Source organism: Bubalus bubalis, chromosome 14, assembly GCF_019923935.1.
Source record: "Bubalus bubalis isolate 160015118507 breed Murrah chromosome 14, NDDB_SH_1, whole genome shotgun sequence".
In the NCBI taxonomy this organism is placed as follows: Eukaryota; Metazoa; Chordata; class Mammalia; order Artiodactyla; family Bovidae; genus Bubalus; species Bubalus bubalis.
The window spans coordinates 50,024,883-50,045,210 of record NC_059170.1 but is presented as its reverse complement, the minus strand read 5'-3'; the positions used below and the strand labels follow the sequence as shown (position 1 = coordinate 50,045,210).

General features: G+C 37.0%; 1 protein-coding gene and 1 pseudogene across 6 annotated transcripts in view; one reads left to right on the top strand and one right to left on the bottom strand.

The window, feature by feature from the left end:
• ZEB1 (zinc finger E-box binding homeobox 1) overlaps nt 1-20,328 on the bottom strand; it is a 198,414-nt gene that overhangs the window by 25,745 nt on the left and 152,341 nt on the right. For 3 of the 6 annotated variants that reach the window (XM_025264296.3, XM_044928062.2, XM_025264300.3), the window contains exons 3-4: nt 9,277-9,339; nt 1,676-1,837 (exon numbers count right to left, since the gene is read on the bottom strand). In XM_025264296.3, coding sequence (XP_025120081.2) covers nt 1,676-1,837; nt 9,277-9,339 — 225 coding nt within the window. The remainder of the gene's footprint in view (nt 1-1,675; nt 1,838-9,276; nt 9,340-20,328) is intronic. The other 3 variants (XM_025264297.3, XM_025264298.3, XM_025264299.3) reach the window with 3 other exon arrangements.
• On the top strand, nt 16,417-16,977 carry LOC102404041 (annotated as a pseudogene).

The window sequence follows — 20,328 nt, the reverse complement described above, 5'->3', positions numbered from 1 at the left end:
TTCAATAAGTGGTGTTGGGAAAATTGGACAGCTATGTGTAAAAGAAAGAAATTAGAACTTCCTAACACCACACACAAAAATAAACTCAAAATGTATTAAAGACCTAAATGTAAGGCCAGAAATGATAAAACTCATAGGAAAACATAGGCAGAACACTCTTTGACACAAATCACAGCAATATGCAAGATTTTCTCTGACCCACCTCCTGGAGTAACATAGATAAACAAAAACCAATGGGACCTCACTGAAAGCTTCTGCACAATGAAGGGGAAAAGACGGCCCTCAGGATGGGAGAAAATAATAGCAAATGAAACAACTGACAGAGGACTAATTTCCAAATTATACAAGCAGCTCATGCAGCTCAATGGTAGAAAAACAACCAACTCCATCAAAAAGCAGGCAGAAGACCTATACAGACATTTCTTCAAAGATGACATGCAGATGGCTAATAAACACATGAAAAGATGCACAATATCATTCCCTAATCAGAGAAATGCAAATCAAAACTACAATGAAGTATTATCTTACTCTTATCAGAATGGCCATCATCATAAAGTCAACCAACAATAAATTTCTAGAGGGTATGGAGAAAGGGGAACTCTCTTGCCCTGTTGGTGGGAATGCAAATTTATACAGTACCTATGGAAAAGAGTATGGAGATTCCTTACAAAACTAAGAATAAAACTACCATATGACCCAGCATTTCCACTATTGGGCATAAGAAACCATAATTGAAAAAGAAAGACTCATGTACCCCAATGTTCATTATAGCACTATTTACAATAGTTATGACATGGAAGCAACCTAGATGTCCCACTGACAGATGAATGGGTAAAGAAGATGTGGTACATATACACAATGGAATACTACTCAGCTATAAAAAGGAACACATTTGAGTCAGTTCTAATGAGGCGGATGAACCTAGAGCCTATTATACAGAATGAAGTAAGTCAGAGAGTGAGAGATGAACAATCGTATATTAATATCACCTATTAATGCATATATATGGAATCTAGAAAGACAGTACAGATGATCCTATTTGCAGGGCAGCAAAGGAGACGCAGCTATAAAGAACAGACCTTTGGTCACAGTAGAGGAGGGAAAAGGTGAGATGACTTGAGAGAGTAGTATTGAAACATGCTATTTTCATCTGTTTCTAGTGCTTGGAAGGCAGAATGACAGCTGATTTCTTTACAGGAGAATATGAACACATTACTATTGTATTTTACTGCTGTTTATACACTGGCTGTTAATATCAGAGACGACCAACATAGATACAGGAAAAAAAAAATGGTCTCCAAATTAGTATGTTCTGAACCATACCACCAAGGTTTTCTTCCAGAACAGTGGAGCAGCATCAAGGGGAAGTATGGTTTCTCCCAGAACCTACTTCTACTGCCTGCTGCCATGTAAGTGAATGGAAGTCAATGTCCAGGCACGGTCCTAAGCATCTCACACGCGGGGCATCACAGTGTACACGAGATGCACTGACAAAAGACTACACACTGTTACCATGGACATCACTCCATTCGCTAAAGAAATGACTCTCTATTGCCATCTGCAATAAATTCTCGTTTTCAGAAATGTTCCCTATAGTGGGGTGGGTTCCCACACAGTGCAATGGAAGCAATAATCCTTCAGAGGTGAGAACCAAGCGGCCGTGAGCTCCAATTACCGTTTTCATCATGCCCGCTGGCCTCCGGCGTGCCCTGCCTCTGGTCATCCTCGGGTGCCTCGGGGTAGATGACTGCAGTGTCTTGTTGTTGCAGGAACTCTTCAACGTTAGGATCATGGTTTTGTTCATTTTCTGCATCTGAGTCGCATTCATCATCTTTTACTAAAAGAAATGCATACTCTATAAAAAGCCATTTCACCAAGTTGTTACATAGTTTTCCTAAATAAGAAACTATCTTGAGAGAATACAACTGTCCTTGAATCTACAGGAAATATTTATAGGAATATTAAAAACAATTTACTCATTCAGCTATAATCTATTGAGAAGTCTGTTTTTATAAGTTTACGGTGTTCTAAAAGTCGACATTGTTACCATATCCTCTTTAAGTTTTAGGGTTGTACTTCTATTCCATCTTACTGGTGAACAAGACCCAGTGGAGGTTGGCTGAATCCTTAGTTTCTCAATCAATAATAAAGCAAGGAAAACAGGAAAAGAGAAAAACATAGTTCTCAAACCTAAGTTCTTCCTAGCAACTGACTGTACCATGTTTACTTAGAGTTGTACTTGAATGACAAACTGAGTGCAAACTGCTCTGAAGTTCAGTTCAATTATGTGGTTTCTTAGAAAACAGCTTTAATAGTTAGCTACAGTCAGAAAGATTTCTAATAAGAGTTAAAGAGTATCAAATTGATAAAAGTGCTTTCCATCTCCCCGAGTATTCAGATACAGACAGGGCTGTTCTTTGTCTTTCTGCTCCAGTGACTGTGTCACTGTTGGGTGATGGGAGAGGCGTTTCCACCAGAGTCAGAAGGTTACGAGGGTAAAGCATGTCTTCACTTGGAGAAGGGAGCCAGGGCACAGGTGTGCTGCAGGGTGGGCCTGGTGCCCTGGGGTTTCCATCCGTCTGTCCTCCCGGAGGAGGGTCCACACTTCTGGTGACTATCCTGGGTCAGTATGGCCTCTGGGTGTCTCATGTATGACTTCTTCACACACTTCAGATTGAAGTCAGTTCTGAATTTGTGAAACAGCAGACTGAACTGGGCCCAATTAAGATGGTGATGTACCAGCATCTTTTTGTTCAACAGATACTAAAACACTTGCACGGGAGCAGTAACTCAGTTCTCAGTGTGGCTGCTGTTTAACACTTTAGCACCAATGACATAGTAATAAAGGTGACTACTCACCATCTTTTCCTCCTTTTAAACACAGTCAGTAGCTATCAGTTACGTAGTGTCTGCTATATATCGTCAGCCCCTGAACAACATGGGTTTGAACTGTGAGGATCCACTTATACTTAGGTTTTTTCAATAGTAAATACTCTAGTATTATATGACTGTCGTTGGTTGAACCCATGGATGTGAAACTGTAGACACAGTGGAATCCAGTATTGGGAGGGCTGCCTATAAATTACACATGGAATCCACTGCAGGGGGCAGGTGCCTCCACCACTGTGTTGTTCGATGGTCGCCTGTACTGAGAACTCTATTTTTTCAGTTGATGCCAGTTGTCACCAAACCTTGGTCACTGGGTCTAGGTGGAGGTGAAGACTCTTTAAGAGGGAAGCCACCACTCTTCACTTAAAGGGAATCCATTTCCAGATCCTCAGCTTTCATGCAGGGCCCTTCCTAGAGTCCAAAAGCTTCTTTCTTCTACTCCTCTTTCACAGTCCTTTGCTCAGCTTCAAAGACAGACAGGTCCCCCCTCCATCCATTACATCAGTACAGCGCATGCCTTGCAGTATAAAACCTCCAGCTGCCACAGGAAAACAATTCAAAGTACTGATTGGGAGAAGCCTGCTTCACTGATCAGTTAGGCCAACAAAAGAGCACTCTAGTGTCCAGCCTTCCCAGGATTTCTATCAGGGGAAAGGCTGCCGACTAAAATGGGGATGTTTTGGCCCTGGTTATGAGTCTCTGAAATCAGCTATATGATATGGCCAGAGAAAGTAGAGTAATTTCCCCTTAATGACCTCATCTGTTTCATTCCCTAACTATTCTTAAAAAATTCACTGCTCTTCAGAAGGCTGGTGAGAACAAAGCAAGGAGTATTCTCGAAAACCTTTCCTAGGATCTGTCATTAGCTAAAACAATAAGCACTTCTGAACAGCTAAAGTAGTACAAGTCTGTGTTGTTATATCTTTTATCATTTTATTTTCCTTTTTTATTTTTTAAATTATGAAAGTGTGTGTGATAACACATTTACAGGAGACTTGGAAAACACAGAACAAAGTTACATATAGTTCCACTGTATTACCATTATTTTTTTAAGTAGATCTTTTCAATGTAACTTCAGATTAAACTAGATTAAACTCACAAATGAAATTTATATTTATGTGATTTCTTATAGAGGAAATACAGATTTGACAAGTTACTTAAAAATACTTTTATCAGATTATATTACAAAATATTTATTTCAATTAAATATTCTCCACTTTCAAAATGTTTATATTTTCTATAGCCTAGTAGCTAAATGGAGAAGGCACTGGCACCCCACTCCAGCACTCCTGCCTGGAAAATCCCATGGACAGAGGAGCCTGGTAGGCTGCAGTCCATGGGGTCGCTAAGAGTCAGACACGACTGAGAGACTTCCCTTTCACTTTTCACTTTCACCCATTGGAAAAGGAAATGGCAACCCACTCCAGTGTTCTTGCCTGGAGAATCCCAGGGACGGGGGAGCCTGGTGGGCTGCCATCTATGGGGTCGCATAGAGTCGGACACGACTGAAGCCGACTTAGCAGACTTAGCAGCATCAGTAGCTAACTATATCCTAGATGATGGAATGATGAAGTTTTAAGTAGTGTACGTTGTTCAGAATTACATATGTAGTATGTATTTTATACATGAATCTTATGTCTTTAATAAGTTATAATCTTATCTATACACTGGTTGTAAAGATACTCATTTAGAGACAAAGATTTTTATAACTTTTTATAACAAAGATTTTTATAACTCATAATAATTAGATTAGATCTAAATAACCTTAACCTCAGTGTTGAATAATCTATTTTAAAGAAGTATTTATTTATACTTTGTGCATTCCTCATTATAAATTATATATTCTTCATATTAATAGAAAAAATTTTATGAAATTCCTCAAAATGTGTATCAACACATTCATTTTAATTAGAAAAATGAAGACACACTTTATTTTTCTGCCAGAAAGTCTGACTTGGCTGATGGTCTAACAGTGATAACTGGTTTCACTAGTAAGGTTATTAGGTACAAATCTTCCAGAAATTGAATGAACTAATAAGTTTATAGCTCTAAGAAACTGATCAAAATATACTTAGTTCAGGTATTAAAAGCATTTTTATTTTAAAATGTACTGACAAAAGGTACTGATTAGCAATATTTCAATATTCCCAACCATTTCTGAATATATTACACAAGGTGCCTCTAAGTGAGGGTAAAAAAGTAGCAAAAGTCAGAACAGACATCATTAGTCTTTTGGTAAGTAAGTATGGGTGTAGCCTTTTGGTATACACCCAAGGAAGTGAGGGCCTGAATGATTCTGGTGACTGAGAAATAAATCCTTTAGCGAAATAGGTGGCTCTGAATTTTTGCTTTCAACAGAACTGAAGGTGCATTTAATAGAACTGATCATTGACAAGTCATTAAAATATTCTTCTTAATAGATAACCATAATTCTTTGCATATAGTTCTGAAGATATATAAAGAATTTAACAAATCACTTATGACAAAAACTGATTTCATTTTTTTATTTATGAGAATAAAGTTCTCTCAGAGCTAAAGAAAAGCCAGAAACAGAATTAATGCTCCACACTCTTTCTTCTAGAATAAGCGACATTAAACTACTGATTATGGGCTAATTAAAAAATACTTTGGCTCCTTTAATCTCATTTCCAGTAACATTTTACTTTAATGAGTAGCTGACCCCTGAACAACAGTTTTGAACTGCATGGGTCCTCTTGTACTGGATGTTTTCAGTAGTGAGTACTACAGTTCTCCATGCTCCACGGTCGGTTGTGTCCATGGATGTGGAACAGCAGACAGAGAGGGGTTCTGTGTACGGAGGAGCTGGGTACTCAGGGGGGCTCGCTGTAAGTTGTATGTGGATTCTGACTGGGCAGAGGGGTTGGTGCCCCAACCCCTAGGTTGTTCAAGGGTAAACTGTAGTATTAAAATTTGTCATGTATGTTGTGATCAGTGATCATAGGATAAAGCAATCCATAAATTTTTAAAAATCTAGGAGCCATATAGTCCCTGGAAACTAAACAGAAAGTTAAATTTCAATTTATATATATGTTTTTCTTGCAAAAAAAATGACAGTTGATCAAAAGTATCTTTGAAGAGGAAATATACTGGTTAGCATTAAATTCTATATTAGTTCAGGGAGTAAACATTATGATGTAACATTTCTGACTCTCAAAGAGGTATTCATATTTAAAAAATGAATGATATTAAATTGCTGTGGATTTCAAATATAACAGTGATGTTAGAAATCTCATTTTTAATCTGTCAGATAATAGGCTGTAACTACATCTGACCCTTAAAACATGAGGTTTAGGGGTACTGACCTTCCAGTGGTGGAAAATCCATGTATAACTTAAGAGTCAGCCCTCATTGTATATGATTCCACATCCTCGGAGTTGGCCAACCCCAGACTGTGAAGCACTGCAGTATTTATTATTAAATAAAATATGTGTATATGTGGCCCTGCACCATTCAATCCTGTGTTGTTCAGGGGTCAACTGTACTTACTAAAGTGAAGAATTCTGTATGTCCATCAGACTCCTGGGAGGCAACACATAATCAGTCTGTATAATATAAAATCTGGAGGATAGTAACAGTATGTCCTAGGATAGCTGGGAGGATTAAATGAATTAACACAGTATGTGTTTAGTACTGTACCAGGCACAGAGTAAGTGCTCTGTAATTGTTATGTTTTCTTCAAAGCAGTCCTGCAAGGTGAACACTGAACTAGAGCAGATGACTCAGTATTGGGGGTCTGCTATCGAAAGCTGGGCTCTTGCCAACTAAAGTACACGGTTTCCATGAACCTGTACTTACCAAGCCAATTTCAAGCTAAGACCAGACATTCCTCAGTTTTACCCCTAAAACTTAAAGTGCTTGGAAGTGCACGTGGTGAAAAGGTCTATTATAAAGCAAAATTCCTAGTCTTAAGACTAATAAATTGCATGTGTTTAAATATTAAAGAGATGAGCAAATACAGAGAATATGATGACAATGTGGTTTTTCAGGTGTGACAAAACTCTGAACTAACTGTCACAGTATAGAATTATAGGATTATAATCACTGGTCAAAGTGTACAATTATAGGGTTATAATCACAAATTATAGAAAGCAAGGCTAGAGAGACAAACATTTAATATAAAGGCTAAATAACATTTTTATGAGGCTATCAGTGTTTTACTCCCATCAGAATAAAGGATAGTTAGGGTTCGCCAATCTTTATCCTCCAATTTTGAAACTTTGCACAAGTATCAGCTAAATAAACAAAGAAAGGATGCTTAGAAGAACAAAGACTGTTTTGGGTGACTTTTTCACTCTTTGAATACTAAGCTGAGACTATAGTTCTCTTCACTTCCTGAACTGCAGAAGAAGTCAGCTTGAGAAAGGAGCTGACAAAGTTCTAAACTGATGATGGTGACCTCTTGCCATGGTTTTGTTTACTCTGTCAGCACATTATTCCCTGAAAGTGAAGGCAATAACACAAGCAAAGGTGAAACATGACTTCAAAGTTGAACTGCTCTGAAGTCTCAAACATCTAATTTCTACCCTTCTTCACTGAAAACTGCATTGATCAGAGTTTCATTAAATGTTTGTTTTCTCCTAACTCCCCGAGTGCCAGGGAAGTAACACACAGGGCCCACTACTTTGGAGGCGGCGGTGCTGTATTCAGCGGGAACTCTAGTTTACGTACAGTTACACTACCTTCCAGACCTGACTGTTTTTTGGGGAGGGAGGGAAATTATGTATCACTCAGTACTTCAAACTGAAAGCATGAATTCATTTTTGTACTAAAGAGCAAACTGTGAGGTGAAATACTGTCAACTTGGAACTCTAGGTGTCTTTTTTGCTGGCACTTTGCCTCAAAGCGCAAACGATCTTCTACAGAAGACCTTCTACTACTCTGGTGATGTGAGTCGTCACATTTTAACATAAAATAGAAGAGTAATGAACAGCATTCTTCTGTGCTCATTAATACTATTTTACTAACAACAAATATAGTTTAAATATTTTATATAATGTATAAGTCAGCTTGACAAATATTTGATAATAAGCATACCTGAATACATTATTCATGCAAGTTCAACACAACCATGTTAAAGGCAGAATACAAAATCTTTGGCTGTGGCACCATAAATGATCACATATTCCATTATTTGATTAATTTGGAGTGCACTTTCAGTAAGAGTACAAAGGCTTGCTCTTTGCTTTATAGAGCTGACAAGTATGGGAGGGCTGATGCTTACAGGTAAAAATCGATTTTTGACACATTACTGCAAAATACACTCATCTTACACAACACAAGGTGATTTATAAGGCTCTGTGGAATACTCCTAAAATGTACTGCAAAGAACAAAAAACTATAAATGTTAAGCCAAAGAAGAAACAAAGAAAATTTAAAACTATATGATAGAAATATCTAATCTATGGTTGAATATACAGAATACAGTAATACTACTTTTAAGTACAGAATTTTGAGGAAATGTTTTAATAATTTGGAATTTCTTTTTGAAGTTTACATTCGAAGACTGCCTTATCAGAAGTAATAAGTGCCCGGTATATATTGGACATTATCATATGATATATCTGGATTTAAGATTTGCACTTACTCTTTTGCTTCTTAAATCTGATTTGAATCCAATAATAGAGGAATAGTCTTAAGTCTCGGGGAATATGTACTAATATAGTCACCTAAAGGGAAATTTCTTTGTTTACTATAATTCAACTTCATTTTGGGTTGGGAAGATCCTCTGGAGAAGGGAAAGGCTACCCACTCCAGATTTTGGCTTGGAGAATTCCATGGACTCTGGTCCATGGGGTTGCAAAGAGAAGGACACGACTGAGCGACATTCACTTTCAACTTCATTTTGGCCTTTTTCAATCACAAAAATGGTAAGAAAAAGTGTATTCTCTCATTTGCTGTCACACGTTCACTTATCAATATTCATAATTCTCATCTGGTTTCTAGATAACCCATGATATTTGCTTCTTTTTCTCTCTTCTGCTTTTAGTCTTGTGGGCAATTTCATGTAGATCCTGGTAACTAATAATCAAACTCAAAATAGACCTGTATTTCTGTAACTATGGTAAAAATCTGATAGAAGTTTAAATTATCATTAAAACACTTACTCTGTGGATTATTTGTAGATTATATTTGTTATTCTTACAGATGAATACCTGTATTATATGAATATCTAAGCTTGCAGTCTATTTAAAGAACATAAACATCTAATTTTTCATACAGTGCCCCATATGCCTAGGTACTTAAACATTTAAAGGAGGGCAAGATAAAGAGGAGGAAACAGATTAAATGCAGGACCCACAAATGCAAAAACCAGTCACACAAAAGGCAGTTCAAAGATGACAGTGCTTGAGAAAAAGGCAAGAGTACCTGCACATCCCACTTCATCTGCCCGAGCTTCCGGCCCCAGGATTTCTTGTCCTTCCTTTCCTGCTAAAAATCAAAGAACAAAAGCATTAAAACAGATCCCCCCTCTCACCAACACTTAACTTCTATAAATCTGAAAAGGAAACTTTTAGGTTATATTTGATTTGGATTCCACCCCCCCCGCCTTGTGTAAATACAGTAACATGTCCTACTAAGCTAAAGCTTTTTAAAGAAATTAAGCAGTTTCACAAAACTCATAGAGATAGTTTAGAGAAGCAAAATGAGTGAAAATGTTTCTATATTCTGGACTTCTACATATATTAGAATTATACACATACTAGATTTTATTAATGGTATGTTTTTTTAGGAGAGGTGCTCTACCTACAGGCAGTAGGATTCCTTTTCCATCTCTTCCCTGAAGCACAAATTGCTATGTGCTGGGCACTGTGCCAGGTGCTTTATCAACTCATTTCCTTTAACCTTCAAACTCTCTTTATAAATTAAAAAATCCCACCAAAACATGAGGCTTGAAGAGGTTACAGAACCTGCCTAAGGACACACAGCTACTGGGTGGTGGAATATGAATGCAGGTCTGAATGGCTCTAAAACCCGCTCTCTCCTCCACCCTGGCTTATCTCACTATAGACAGAGTCCCTGACAACCTGCAGTGTGCCCAGAGCAAACAGCTAAGGACTATACCTTTTCTTTCACTCTCTTCATGATTGTAACTACTAGTAAGCAGTAATAAATGATAATAGTGGTGCCAATAAATATTTTAGATGTCTATTATCCACCTTCTCTGGGGCTCAGATGGACTCAGATGGTAAAGAATCTGCTTGCAACACGGGAGACATGGGTTCAATCCCAGGGATTGAAGGGAAGGGAATGGCAACCCACTCCAGTATTCTTGCCTGCAGAATCCCATGGACAGAGGAGCCTGAAGAGCTACAGTCCATAGGGTCACAGAGAGTCAGACACGACTGAGCGACTAACACACATTATCCACCTCTGACACTTATATATTTGTAATGAGCTGATAAGATCAGAGTCAACATGCACATTATTTAGGCAAGCAGAAAGTAAACTTTATATATTTAGGTACATTTTATTTATTGAGTAGTTTATTAAGAACCTGTGCACATACAAAAGATTAGAAGTTAAAAACTGCTTTCAGAGTATATAATGTAATTATGATCAGAAGACTTACAAAGTCACGCTAAAACACTGTGTAGTTATCTGCACTCCCATCAAATCCCATTGAATATGTCAATCAAAAATCTTGATTCAGATTTTCCTCAAGTTTGATAATTGAATTGAGAAATAGAGCACTAATCAAGTAAAATCTGTGCTCACATTAAAGCATGTATTTCTATAAGTGTCTTGGATTACAGGGTGGATTTATTTGGCAGATTTTCTATACTCATTAACTTTTATGTTACTACTTAAAGATGATCATTATGTGATAGTTAAAATATGCATAAACCTCTTTAGATCAGCATAAAAAACACTGTCTGAAGTGGATAATGATGAGATTAACTTCTGCTGAAGAATTCTCATTTTATATCTGCTATCAGCAAAATGACAATTTAAAAATCCCCGGTCAAATGTTAACAATACTCTATGATAAACACTGGTATTTGCTAAGCATCTGAAAGTCTCCAATGTTTATTTTTTTTCTCTTCCTCCAAAGCATCTACTTAACCTAAAATAATAAACAGTGTGCCAAGTGGGTAATTATGATAGCAATATATTTATTACTGCATATGTGTGTTCACTGTTTCTCCTCACATGAAAACCGAAGCAGGCTGAGCTAGGACTTGCTAAGGTGGAAGCTAACACTGATTTTAGTTATTTATTTTGGAGTTTTTGTTTCTTTTTTTTTCTTCAGTACCACATGGCATGTGGAACTTTCCCCGACCAGGGACTGAACCCATGCCCGCTACAGTGGAAGCGCAGAGTCTTAAACACTGGACCACCAGGAAAGCCCACAGTATCACTGATTTTAAAGTTTAAATGTTATTTTGGACCTTATTAATTTTACTGCTTGCAGTTAAAGCTAACTTAAACACTGTCTGCAATTCAATTAAATTACTCCTTCTGCTGGAGTGAAATCCAGGCTACTTACATGAGAATGTAACATGTCAGAATCTGGTCCCATGCTTATTTACCACAGTTTGAAACCTGGAAGGCTCCAATCATCCCCTTTTTATTGGGGGCAGAATTTTTGTTCAACAACTAAAATCATGTCAACTAATGAAACAGAAATGGTGCTCGCGCTGGGCGGTCAGGTGGGTACCCTCCTCTTGCCAAAAATCACTGCCTGCAGTAGTCCCTCCCCACTCCATCCAGGGACCAGCACGAGGGCATCTTGGAACAGGGACTGTTCTAAGTATTTCTCAAGCAGCATTCTCTGTAATGTGTTCTGACCTTACTTCTAGTTTTAAGAAATATAAGAGGAATAAAGTAACTGAATCTACTTATTCCTAAGATTTTTTTTCTCCTATAAGACCTTATAATGTCAACATATTATGACTGACCAATCTAAGTGCAACTTAGGAAGGAAAACCAGAGTGCTCCTGAGGGTTTGGCTTTTAGTCTAAATACCAAAGCAAGTATCTAAAGGACAAACTCCAGAGTAACAAGACTTCAGTTTTTCAAAGAATGGCAAAAGATAGCTGAAGTAAGTCATGAAATGCTATTCAGCAATAAAAAGGAACAAACTATTGATAAATACAACTTCAATGAGTCACCGAACGATTTTGGAGAGTGAAAAAAGCCAATCCAAAGGTTATTACATACTGCATTATTCCAATTATATTACATTAACGAAATGACAAACTTACAAAAATGGAGAATAGTGGCTTAGTGGCTGCCAAGGTTAAGGATGGGGAGGAGGGGAAAGGAGGAGAGGACAGATTGTTTGAAGGCAAGTGGGGAGCCCTGTGGTCATGGATGCTCTGCATCTCACCTGTATCAACATTAATATCCTGGTTACAATACTGTATTACAGTTCTGTAAGATGTTACCATTTGAAACTGGGTAAAAGGTGCACAGACGCCCTGTATTATTTGTAAATTTAAAACTATGAATTGTTTGTGAATCTGTAATTATCTCAAATTGAAAGTTTACTTTAAAAAAGTCAAAGGCAAATAGCACACATTTATATCAAAGTAGACAGCACCTGTTCATTTTGCTGAAGAATGAAATTCCTAGTAAGTAAAAACAAGTATGACAGATGCAGTTGATTTTAATTAGAGATGCAGATGCCTACTATCAATGGCGAGATAAGATAATTCAAAGTACAGGATAGATAATTTAACACATATTCTAAATTCTAAAACTTGCATTTCTGAAATTAATAACAAGGGGTTTCTAACAATTACACATATTTCTGTGGGGATATTTTGTAGCAATGGCTAAGAAGGCACAGTGAGTGGCTAAAGGAGTCAGATTCTCCTTTTCTGCTCCTGTCTTTTTCTCGATGACACACACACCAAGCCCATTTAGACCTGCCTTTTTCTTAAATCTGTGTTCTCTGCTAGAATGCTGTTACCCATTCATCTGAGTAACTGCTACTAATCTGACTTCTTTGAAGCTCGGTTCACCTGTCTCTCAGTTTGTAAGTCTTCCCTGACCCTGCTCTCTGCTAGCCCCACCCCACTGTCCCTGTTACAGGAGAGAAACCTATTACAGCAACTGTCCAAAAAGCAAACACTGAGAAATTCCTTAATGCAAACATCAAGTATTCAAACTTTGATTAAGGATGGAATGTTTGTTTCACTGTGTACTTTTTAAGTATGTTTCCAGACAACTCCATCTTTTTCCTTCTTATATCCATTAGGTTCTACATATGTATCAATCTATTTTTGGTATAATTGTCCATCAACCTCCCAGTAAATATAATTCACAACCTCCAGGAAAACCTGTTAATGTAGACAATGGTAAATGAAAAACATGCCTGAAGTCAGCTTTGGTGAAGATGGAGATAGGCTACCTGTATGTCCCACCAGACACAGCTACAACACCTGGGAGAATGCATGGAGGGGCAGTGTGAAGACTCTGGAAGGTGAACCAGAGCAGGCAGAGGAAGAAGAGGGGGCCACTGAGCTGGAAGTGATTCCACCCACCGCAGCCTGGGTTCAGGGTGGTTCAAAAGCTGGATGTGGACACTGAAGCATGGAAGAAGCATGCTAGAAAAGCCCTCCAGTTTAGGGAGCAGGAAAGGGAGAAACATGCATTTTTCCATCTTTCATTTTGGGTCCCAGCCCCCAGGTCAACCCACAGTGGGAGAGACCATGGTGAAAGCAGGGGCCCCCAGGTACCTAAAAGCCAAGGGAGGGGCACCTTCTCCTCCAGCTGAAGGAGCAGAGCCTGAAGACGGTGGTACGTGTGTCCACTGAACTCCCTCTGCCCATCTTCCTGCAGCTCTTCTCACGGTCATAGTTGCAGGAAGTATGCATAAGGTACGGCAGTAAAGTCCCAGCATTTTGGACAGAAGACTGAACAGGAGAGTCCTGAGGAGCCGGAAATACTGAGGAGACCACTGAGCGGGAGGAGCATGGGGAAGCAACTGCACAGAGCTGTCTGTGGACCCCTGGGTGCATCCCAAGTGTCCCTCATGTGGATCTGATCACAGACTCTGAGAATTGAAGAGTCGGATAAGATCATTACTCCACATGGTACAGATCTGAAGAGCACTGCAAAGGCTTGAAAATGCAACTTATATTGGGACTACAACCCACAAAAAGCTGGCTGGAACTGACAGCCTGATACACTGAATTGCCTGCTAAACCAGAAGTACAAAAATTCTCCACAGGATTTAAATAACAACAAGGGTCTCATAAGATAATACTCAAAAGTGTTCAGGATACAATCCAAAATTACTTGGCATGCAAAGAACCAAGAAAAACCACAGCTTCTGTGGGAAAATGTGGCAACACTGAGATAACACAGGTGTTGAAATTACAGGACAGCTTTTATAAAGGTTCTCCAAGAAGTTAAGGGTGAACATTCTTGAAAGGAGTAGAAGGAAAGTCTCAGCAAACTTGCATCAGCAAATAGAAACTATAAAAAAAGAATCAGAATAAAACTTCAGAAGAATACAATAACAAAAAATTAAAAAACCCACTTGATATGCTCAATAGTAAAATAGAGATGAAAGAGGAAAGATTAGTGAACTTGATGACAGATCAATGAAAATTTTCTAGTCTGAAAAGCAGAGTAAATGACTAAGAGAGTCTTAGATGTACAGGATAATAAGGAAGTATCTTTCATGTCACTGAAGTCACAGAAAGAGAAGAGAATGATATAGAAAAAAAATTTTTGAAAAAATAATGTCTAAAAACTTCCCAAATTTAACAGAAGACACAAATAAATAGGTTCAGAGGTTAACTGAATCTCAAGCAGGGTAAAGCCCTCCAAACCTAGGCCCATATCATCAAACTAACTCTGAAAGCAAAAACAAAAACAAAAACAAAACTTGAAAAGAGTAAGAGAAAATGTAATATAAGGGAACAATGATTGAACTGACAGTAAATTTATCATTAGGAATTTAGGATTCCATAAGGAAATGGAATGTTTTAAAGTGCTAAAAGAAAATAAAAGTCTCTCAACCCTAAATTTTACATTCAGTGAAAACATACTTCAGAACTGGAGGTAAAAGAAAGATATTCGTAGATAAAAGAGAGCTAGCAGAGTTCATGGCCAGGAGACCTTATCTAAAAGAATTGCTACAGGAAGATCTTCAGAAAGAAGGGGAAATGATATTAGAGGGAAACTTGAAATGTCAGGAATGAAGGAGAATATAAGAAATGACAACTACATATACAACTACAATATAAAGGAAGGAGGGCAATGGCATCCATGTGGGTGCAAGGTTTCTGTATTTCACTTGGGGTAGTAAAATATTGATTCTAAGTAGACTGTGAAAAGTGTGTAACATTCAAATTCTATAGAGCAACTACTAAAAAAATCACTACAAAGAGATACAGTCAAAAATGAAATAAATAAGTGAAAATGGAATACTAAGCCATATTCAAATGGTCCAAAAAAGACAGGAAAAGAATAGAAAAATGAAAAAAATGAAAAATAATATACAATTATAAACCTAAATCCAAATACCAAAAGTTATATTAAATATAAATGGTCTAAACAAGCCAATTAAGAGACAGATTTTAAAAACAAGGCTCCATCTATAGCTCTCTACAAATAAGTAATTTCAAATATAATGATATAGGTATGTTAAAAGTAAAAGGATAGAAAAAGATATACCATGCAAACATTAATGAAAAAAAAAATAGGGTGATTATTTTAACATTAAAGTAGACTTTAGAGCTAAGAAAATTACCAGAGATATAGAGAAACATTATAATGATAAGTCCATTCACCAAGAAGATATAACCATCTTAAATATGTGTGAAACTAGCAAAGCTTCAAATCAGGAGACTGAGAGAACAGAAAGCAGATCTATGATTGTAACTGGAGACTTCAATACTCCTCCTCACATTAACTGACAGAACAAGCAGAGAAAAAGTCAGCAACAATACAAAGAACCAGGCAGCATTCACAACCACTAGAACCAACTGACATTTATAGAACATTCAACCTGGTACTTTTTAAAAGCACATAAAAGTTTTAGGAAGACAGATCACATCCAGGATCATACAACAAAACTTAACAAATTAAATATAATTTAAAGTACTGAGCTGGCCAAAACAACATACTTTTTGGCCAGCCTAGTATGTTTTCTTAGCATAATGAATATAAACTAGATATGTAGGAGAAAGAGGAAAAAGCTTCTGAACACTTTGGAAATTAACATACTTCTAAGGAATCCATGGGTCAAAGAGAAAAATAAAAACCAAAATATCAACATTTGTGGAATGTACCAAAAACACTGCTTAAAGGGTAATTTACATTATTAAATGCCTATGTTATAAAATAAGGACTCAAATCAAAACTCTGTGCTACCATGGTAAACAGCAGAAGAGGAGAAAAATAAACTCAGAAGTATTAAGAATAGAAATCAATAAAAGTGAAAAAATAATAGAGAAAATGGTAAAAGGTTCTTTGAAAAGACGAAAACAGCTCTCCCTCTCTCTCTCGTTCCCCCTGCTCCCTCTTATGCGCATGTTCTATGCTGCCATGCCCTGCTCTTAAGAGGCACAAGTCGTCTCCCCCAGCAAGCGGGCCCGGGCCACAGAGGCGGGCGATATGCGTCTCCGCTTTGCCCGGCTCTCAGAGCACACCACAGCCCCAACCAAGGGGTCCGCGCGTGCTGCGGGCTACGACCTGTACAGTGCCTATGATTACCCAGTACCACCGATGGAGACAGTGCTTGTGAAAGCTGACATTCAGATAGCCCTTCCTTCTGGGTGCTATGGAAGAGTGGCTCCTCGTTCTGGCTTGGCAGCAGAACCCTTCATAGATGTAGGAGCTGGTGTCATAGATGAATATTATAGAGGGAATGTTGGTGTTGTCCTGTTTAATTTTGGCAAAGAGAAGTTTGAAGTCAAAAGTTTGAATTGCACAGCTCACTTGTGAACGGATATTTTACCCAGAAATAGAGGAAGTTCAAGTTTTAGATGACACTGAAAGGGGTTCAAGAGGCTTTGGTTCCACTGGAAGTAATTAAAACATATGACAAGAACAGGATATGAGAATGTACTTTTTTCTTGAAAATAAAGACTTTGCTTAAAAAAAAAAAAGACCAAAAACAATGACAGACATTAAGAAAGACTGACAAAAAATGAGGGAAGCTATAAATTTCTAATATCAGGAATGAAAAGGGGATCACTGCAGAGCCAGAAGATATTAAAAGGGCTATGAGTTCAAGAAGTAAACATTAAGATATACATTTCTGACTCTTAAAAGAAGAGCTTATTCATTTTTTTTTTAAATGGAAGTATTAAATTAAGGTATTAAATTGCTATGGATTTCACATATGAATGGTGTTTAAAAATGTCATTTTTAATGTGCTAGAAATTAGGTTGTTTGTAATTACACTTAAATGAAAAGTTTTATATGTCCATTATGAAATCTGTGAGGCAGTTCATAACCAGTTTATAAAATATAAATTTGGAGGATAACAACAGTAGTTAGGGTAGTTGTGAAGATAAAATCACTACAGTATGTACTTAGTATTGTACCAGACACTCAGTAAGTGCTATGTAATTGTGAGCTATTTTCCTTAAAGCAGTCTGGTAAGGTTAACATCTCTTAACAGACATGAATTTGAAAACTTTTAAATGGACTATGTCCTCAAAAACTAGAAACTACTGCAAGTCATCCAAGACCAAATGGCTAATCTGAATATTCCTATAATTGTTTTAAAAATTTAATTTGTAGTTTAAAATCTTCTCCCCTAAATAATAGACATTCTAGGTCCACATGGTTTCCACTTTAAGTTTTACCAGACATTTACTGAACAGCATTAAATTTAAATAATATTTTAAGAAAACAGAAGAGAAAGGAAGACTTTCCTATTAATTTTATGAGGCCCATATTACCTTGATACCAAAACCATGTTACAATATTACAAAAAACAAACCAACCAACCTATAGACCAGTATCTCTCATCAACACTGGCACAAAACTCTTCAACAAAAAATTACCAAGTCATATTCAGCAATATATGAAAACACAATGACTCAGAGGGGCTTTCCAGATAATCTAAAGCTAGTTCAATATTGGAAAGTCCATTAATGCATTTCACTGTGTTAACAGGCTGAAGAAGCAAAACCACATGATCATATCAACTGACACAGAAAAAGCATTGAAAAAATCTGACATCTATTCATGATGAAAACTCTCAACAAACTAGAAATGAGAATAGTTTCATAAAGAACATCTACAATAAATCCACAGTTAACATTATACTTTAAATTCCCTCTAAGATTGGGAAAATGTCCACTCTCACCACTCCTGGCATTTTCTAATAAAAAGAAATAAATGGTATACAGACTAGAAAAGGAAGAAAAACTACCCCAATTTGAAAAGAAGACTGTCTACATAGAAATCTTAAGAATCTCCAAAGACTGTTTAGAACTAGCAAGTCTGCAGGATACAAGGGCAACAAACAAAAATCAATCATATTGCCCAATCATGTAACCCGAATGAGAATGAACAAATGGAAACTTAAAAATAAAATATTCACAATAGTTTTTCCCTTCAAAAATGAAAGAAAGAGGTTTAAGTCTCTCAAAACATGTTAATGATCTGCATTTTGAAACTATAAAAATCTAATGTAAGAAATCAAAGAATACCTATACAGATTAAAAAAAAAACAACATTCAAAATCAGTTGCATTTCTATATAGTGAAACCATATGAAATAGAAATAAATAAATAGATGAAATCTTGTTTACAATAGCATCAAAACTAACAAAATACTTACGAATAAATTTAACCAAGGAAATAAAAGCACTAAATGCTGTGAGGCAATTTTCCTGCAATTAAAAAATAAATTAAAACACAATTTCATTAAAAAGCTGTAAAACACTGATGAAAGAAATTGAAAACACAAGTAAGTGGAAAGATATTTTGTGTTCATGAACTAGAAGAATTAATACTGTTAAATATCCATACTACCCAGAGCTATTTGTAGATTCAATGCAATCCCCATCTAAATTCCAATAGCATTTTTTACAGAAATAGAAAATAAATGATAAATGCTAAAATTTATGTGAAATTACAAAAGATCCTGAATAGCCAAAACAATCTTGAGTAATAAGAACAAAGCTGGAGGTATCACACTTCCTGATTTCAAACTGTACTATAAAACTATAGTAATAAAAACATGTGGTACTGGCACTGAAAACACATAGACTAATGGAAAAGAATCAAAGGCCCGGAAATAAACCCATGTAATTACTGAAGTCAACTAATACTTGACAAGGGAGCCAAGAAAGCTCAATAGGCAAAAGGTGGTCTCTTCAATCGACGGTGTTGGAAAAACTGGACAGTCACATGTAGAAGAATGAAGCTAGACTCCTATCTCGTATCACTATCACACATTAACTTGAAACAGGTTAAAGACTTCAATGTGGGACATGAAACCATAAAAATCCTGGAAGAAAACACAGGGGAAAAAACTCCCTGACATTGATCGTGGCAGTGATTTTCTAGATATGACACCAAAGCACAAGTAAAAAAATAAAAATAAAGGCATACATCAAACTGAAAAAGCTTCTGCACAGCAAAAGAAATGATCAACAAAATGAAAAGGCAAACTGTGTGGCAGAAGAAAGCATCTGCAAAGCATACAAATGAAAAGGGGTTAATATTCAACATGCACAGGGAACTTCTACAACTTGATAGTAAAAAAGCAAATAATGATTTTAAAATGGGCAAAGGACCTGAATGAGCTTCCCTGGTGGCTCAGTGGTAAAGAATCCACCTGCCAATGTGGGAGATGTGGGTTTGATCCCTCGGTCAGGAAGATTCCCTGAGGAGGAGATGGCAACCCACTTCAGTATTCTTGCCTTGGAAATCCCATGGACAGAAGAGCCTGGAAGGCTACAGTTTATGGGGTCGCAGAGAGTCAGACATGACTTAGTGACTGAGCACACACACCAAAGACCTGAATAGACTGTTTCTTTCTTTTTTTTGTTTAGAAGACATACAAATGGCAAAGAAATACACATGAGAAGGTGTTCAAAATCACTTATCATCAGGGAAATGCAAATCAAAACCATAATGAGATGCCACTTCACACCTGTTAGAATGGTTGTCATCAAACAGACAAGGTGTTGGTGATGTGGAGAAAAGGGAATTGGTGCACTGTTTGGAATGTAACCTGGTGCAGCTACTATGAACAATAGTATGGAGGTGCCCCAAGAAAATTAAAAACAGAACTACCATGTGATCCAGAAATTCTGCTTCTGAGTATATATCTGAAGGAAAAGAAACTACTATCTCAGGAAATATCTGTACTCCTATGTTCACTGAAGCACTATTTATAATAGTCAAGGCATGGTGTCAGCATGACCTGATGAAGGTGGCATTAACCTTCATCACCTGGTTAAGATGCTGTCAGGTTTCTTTACAGCAGTTATTA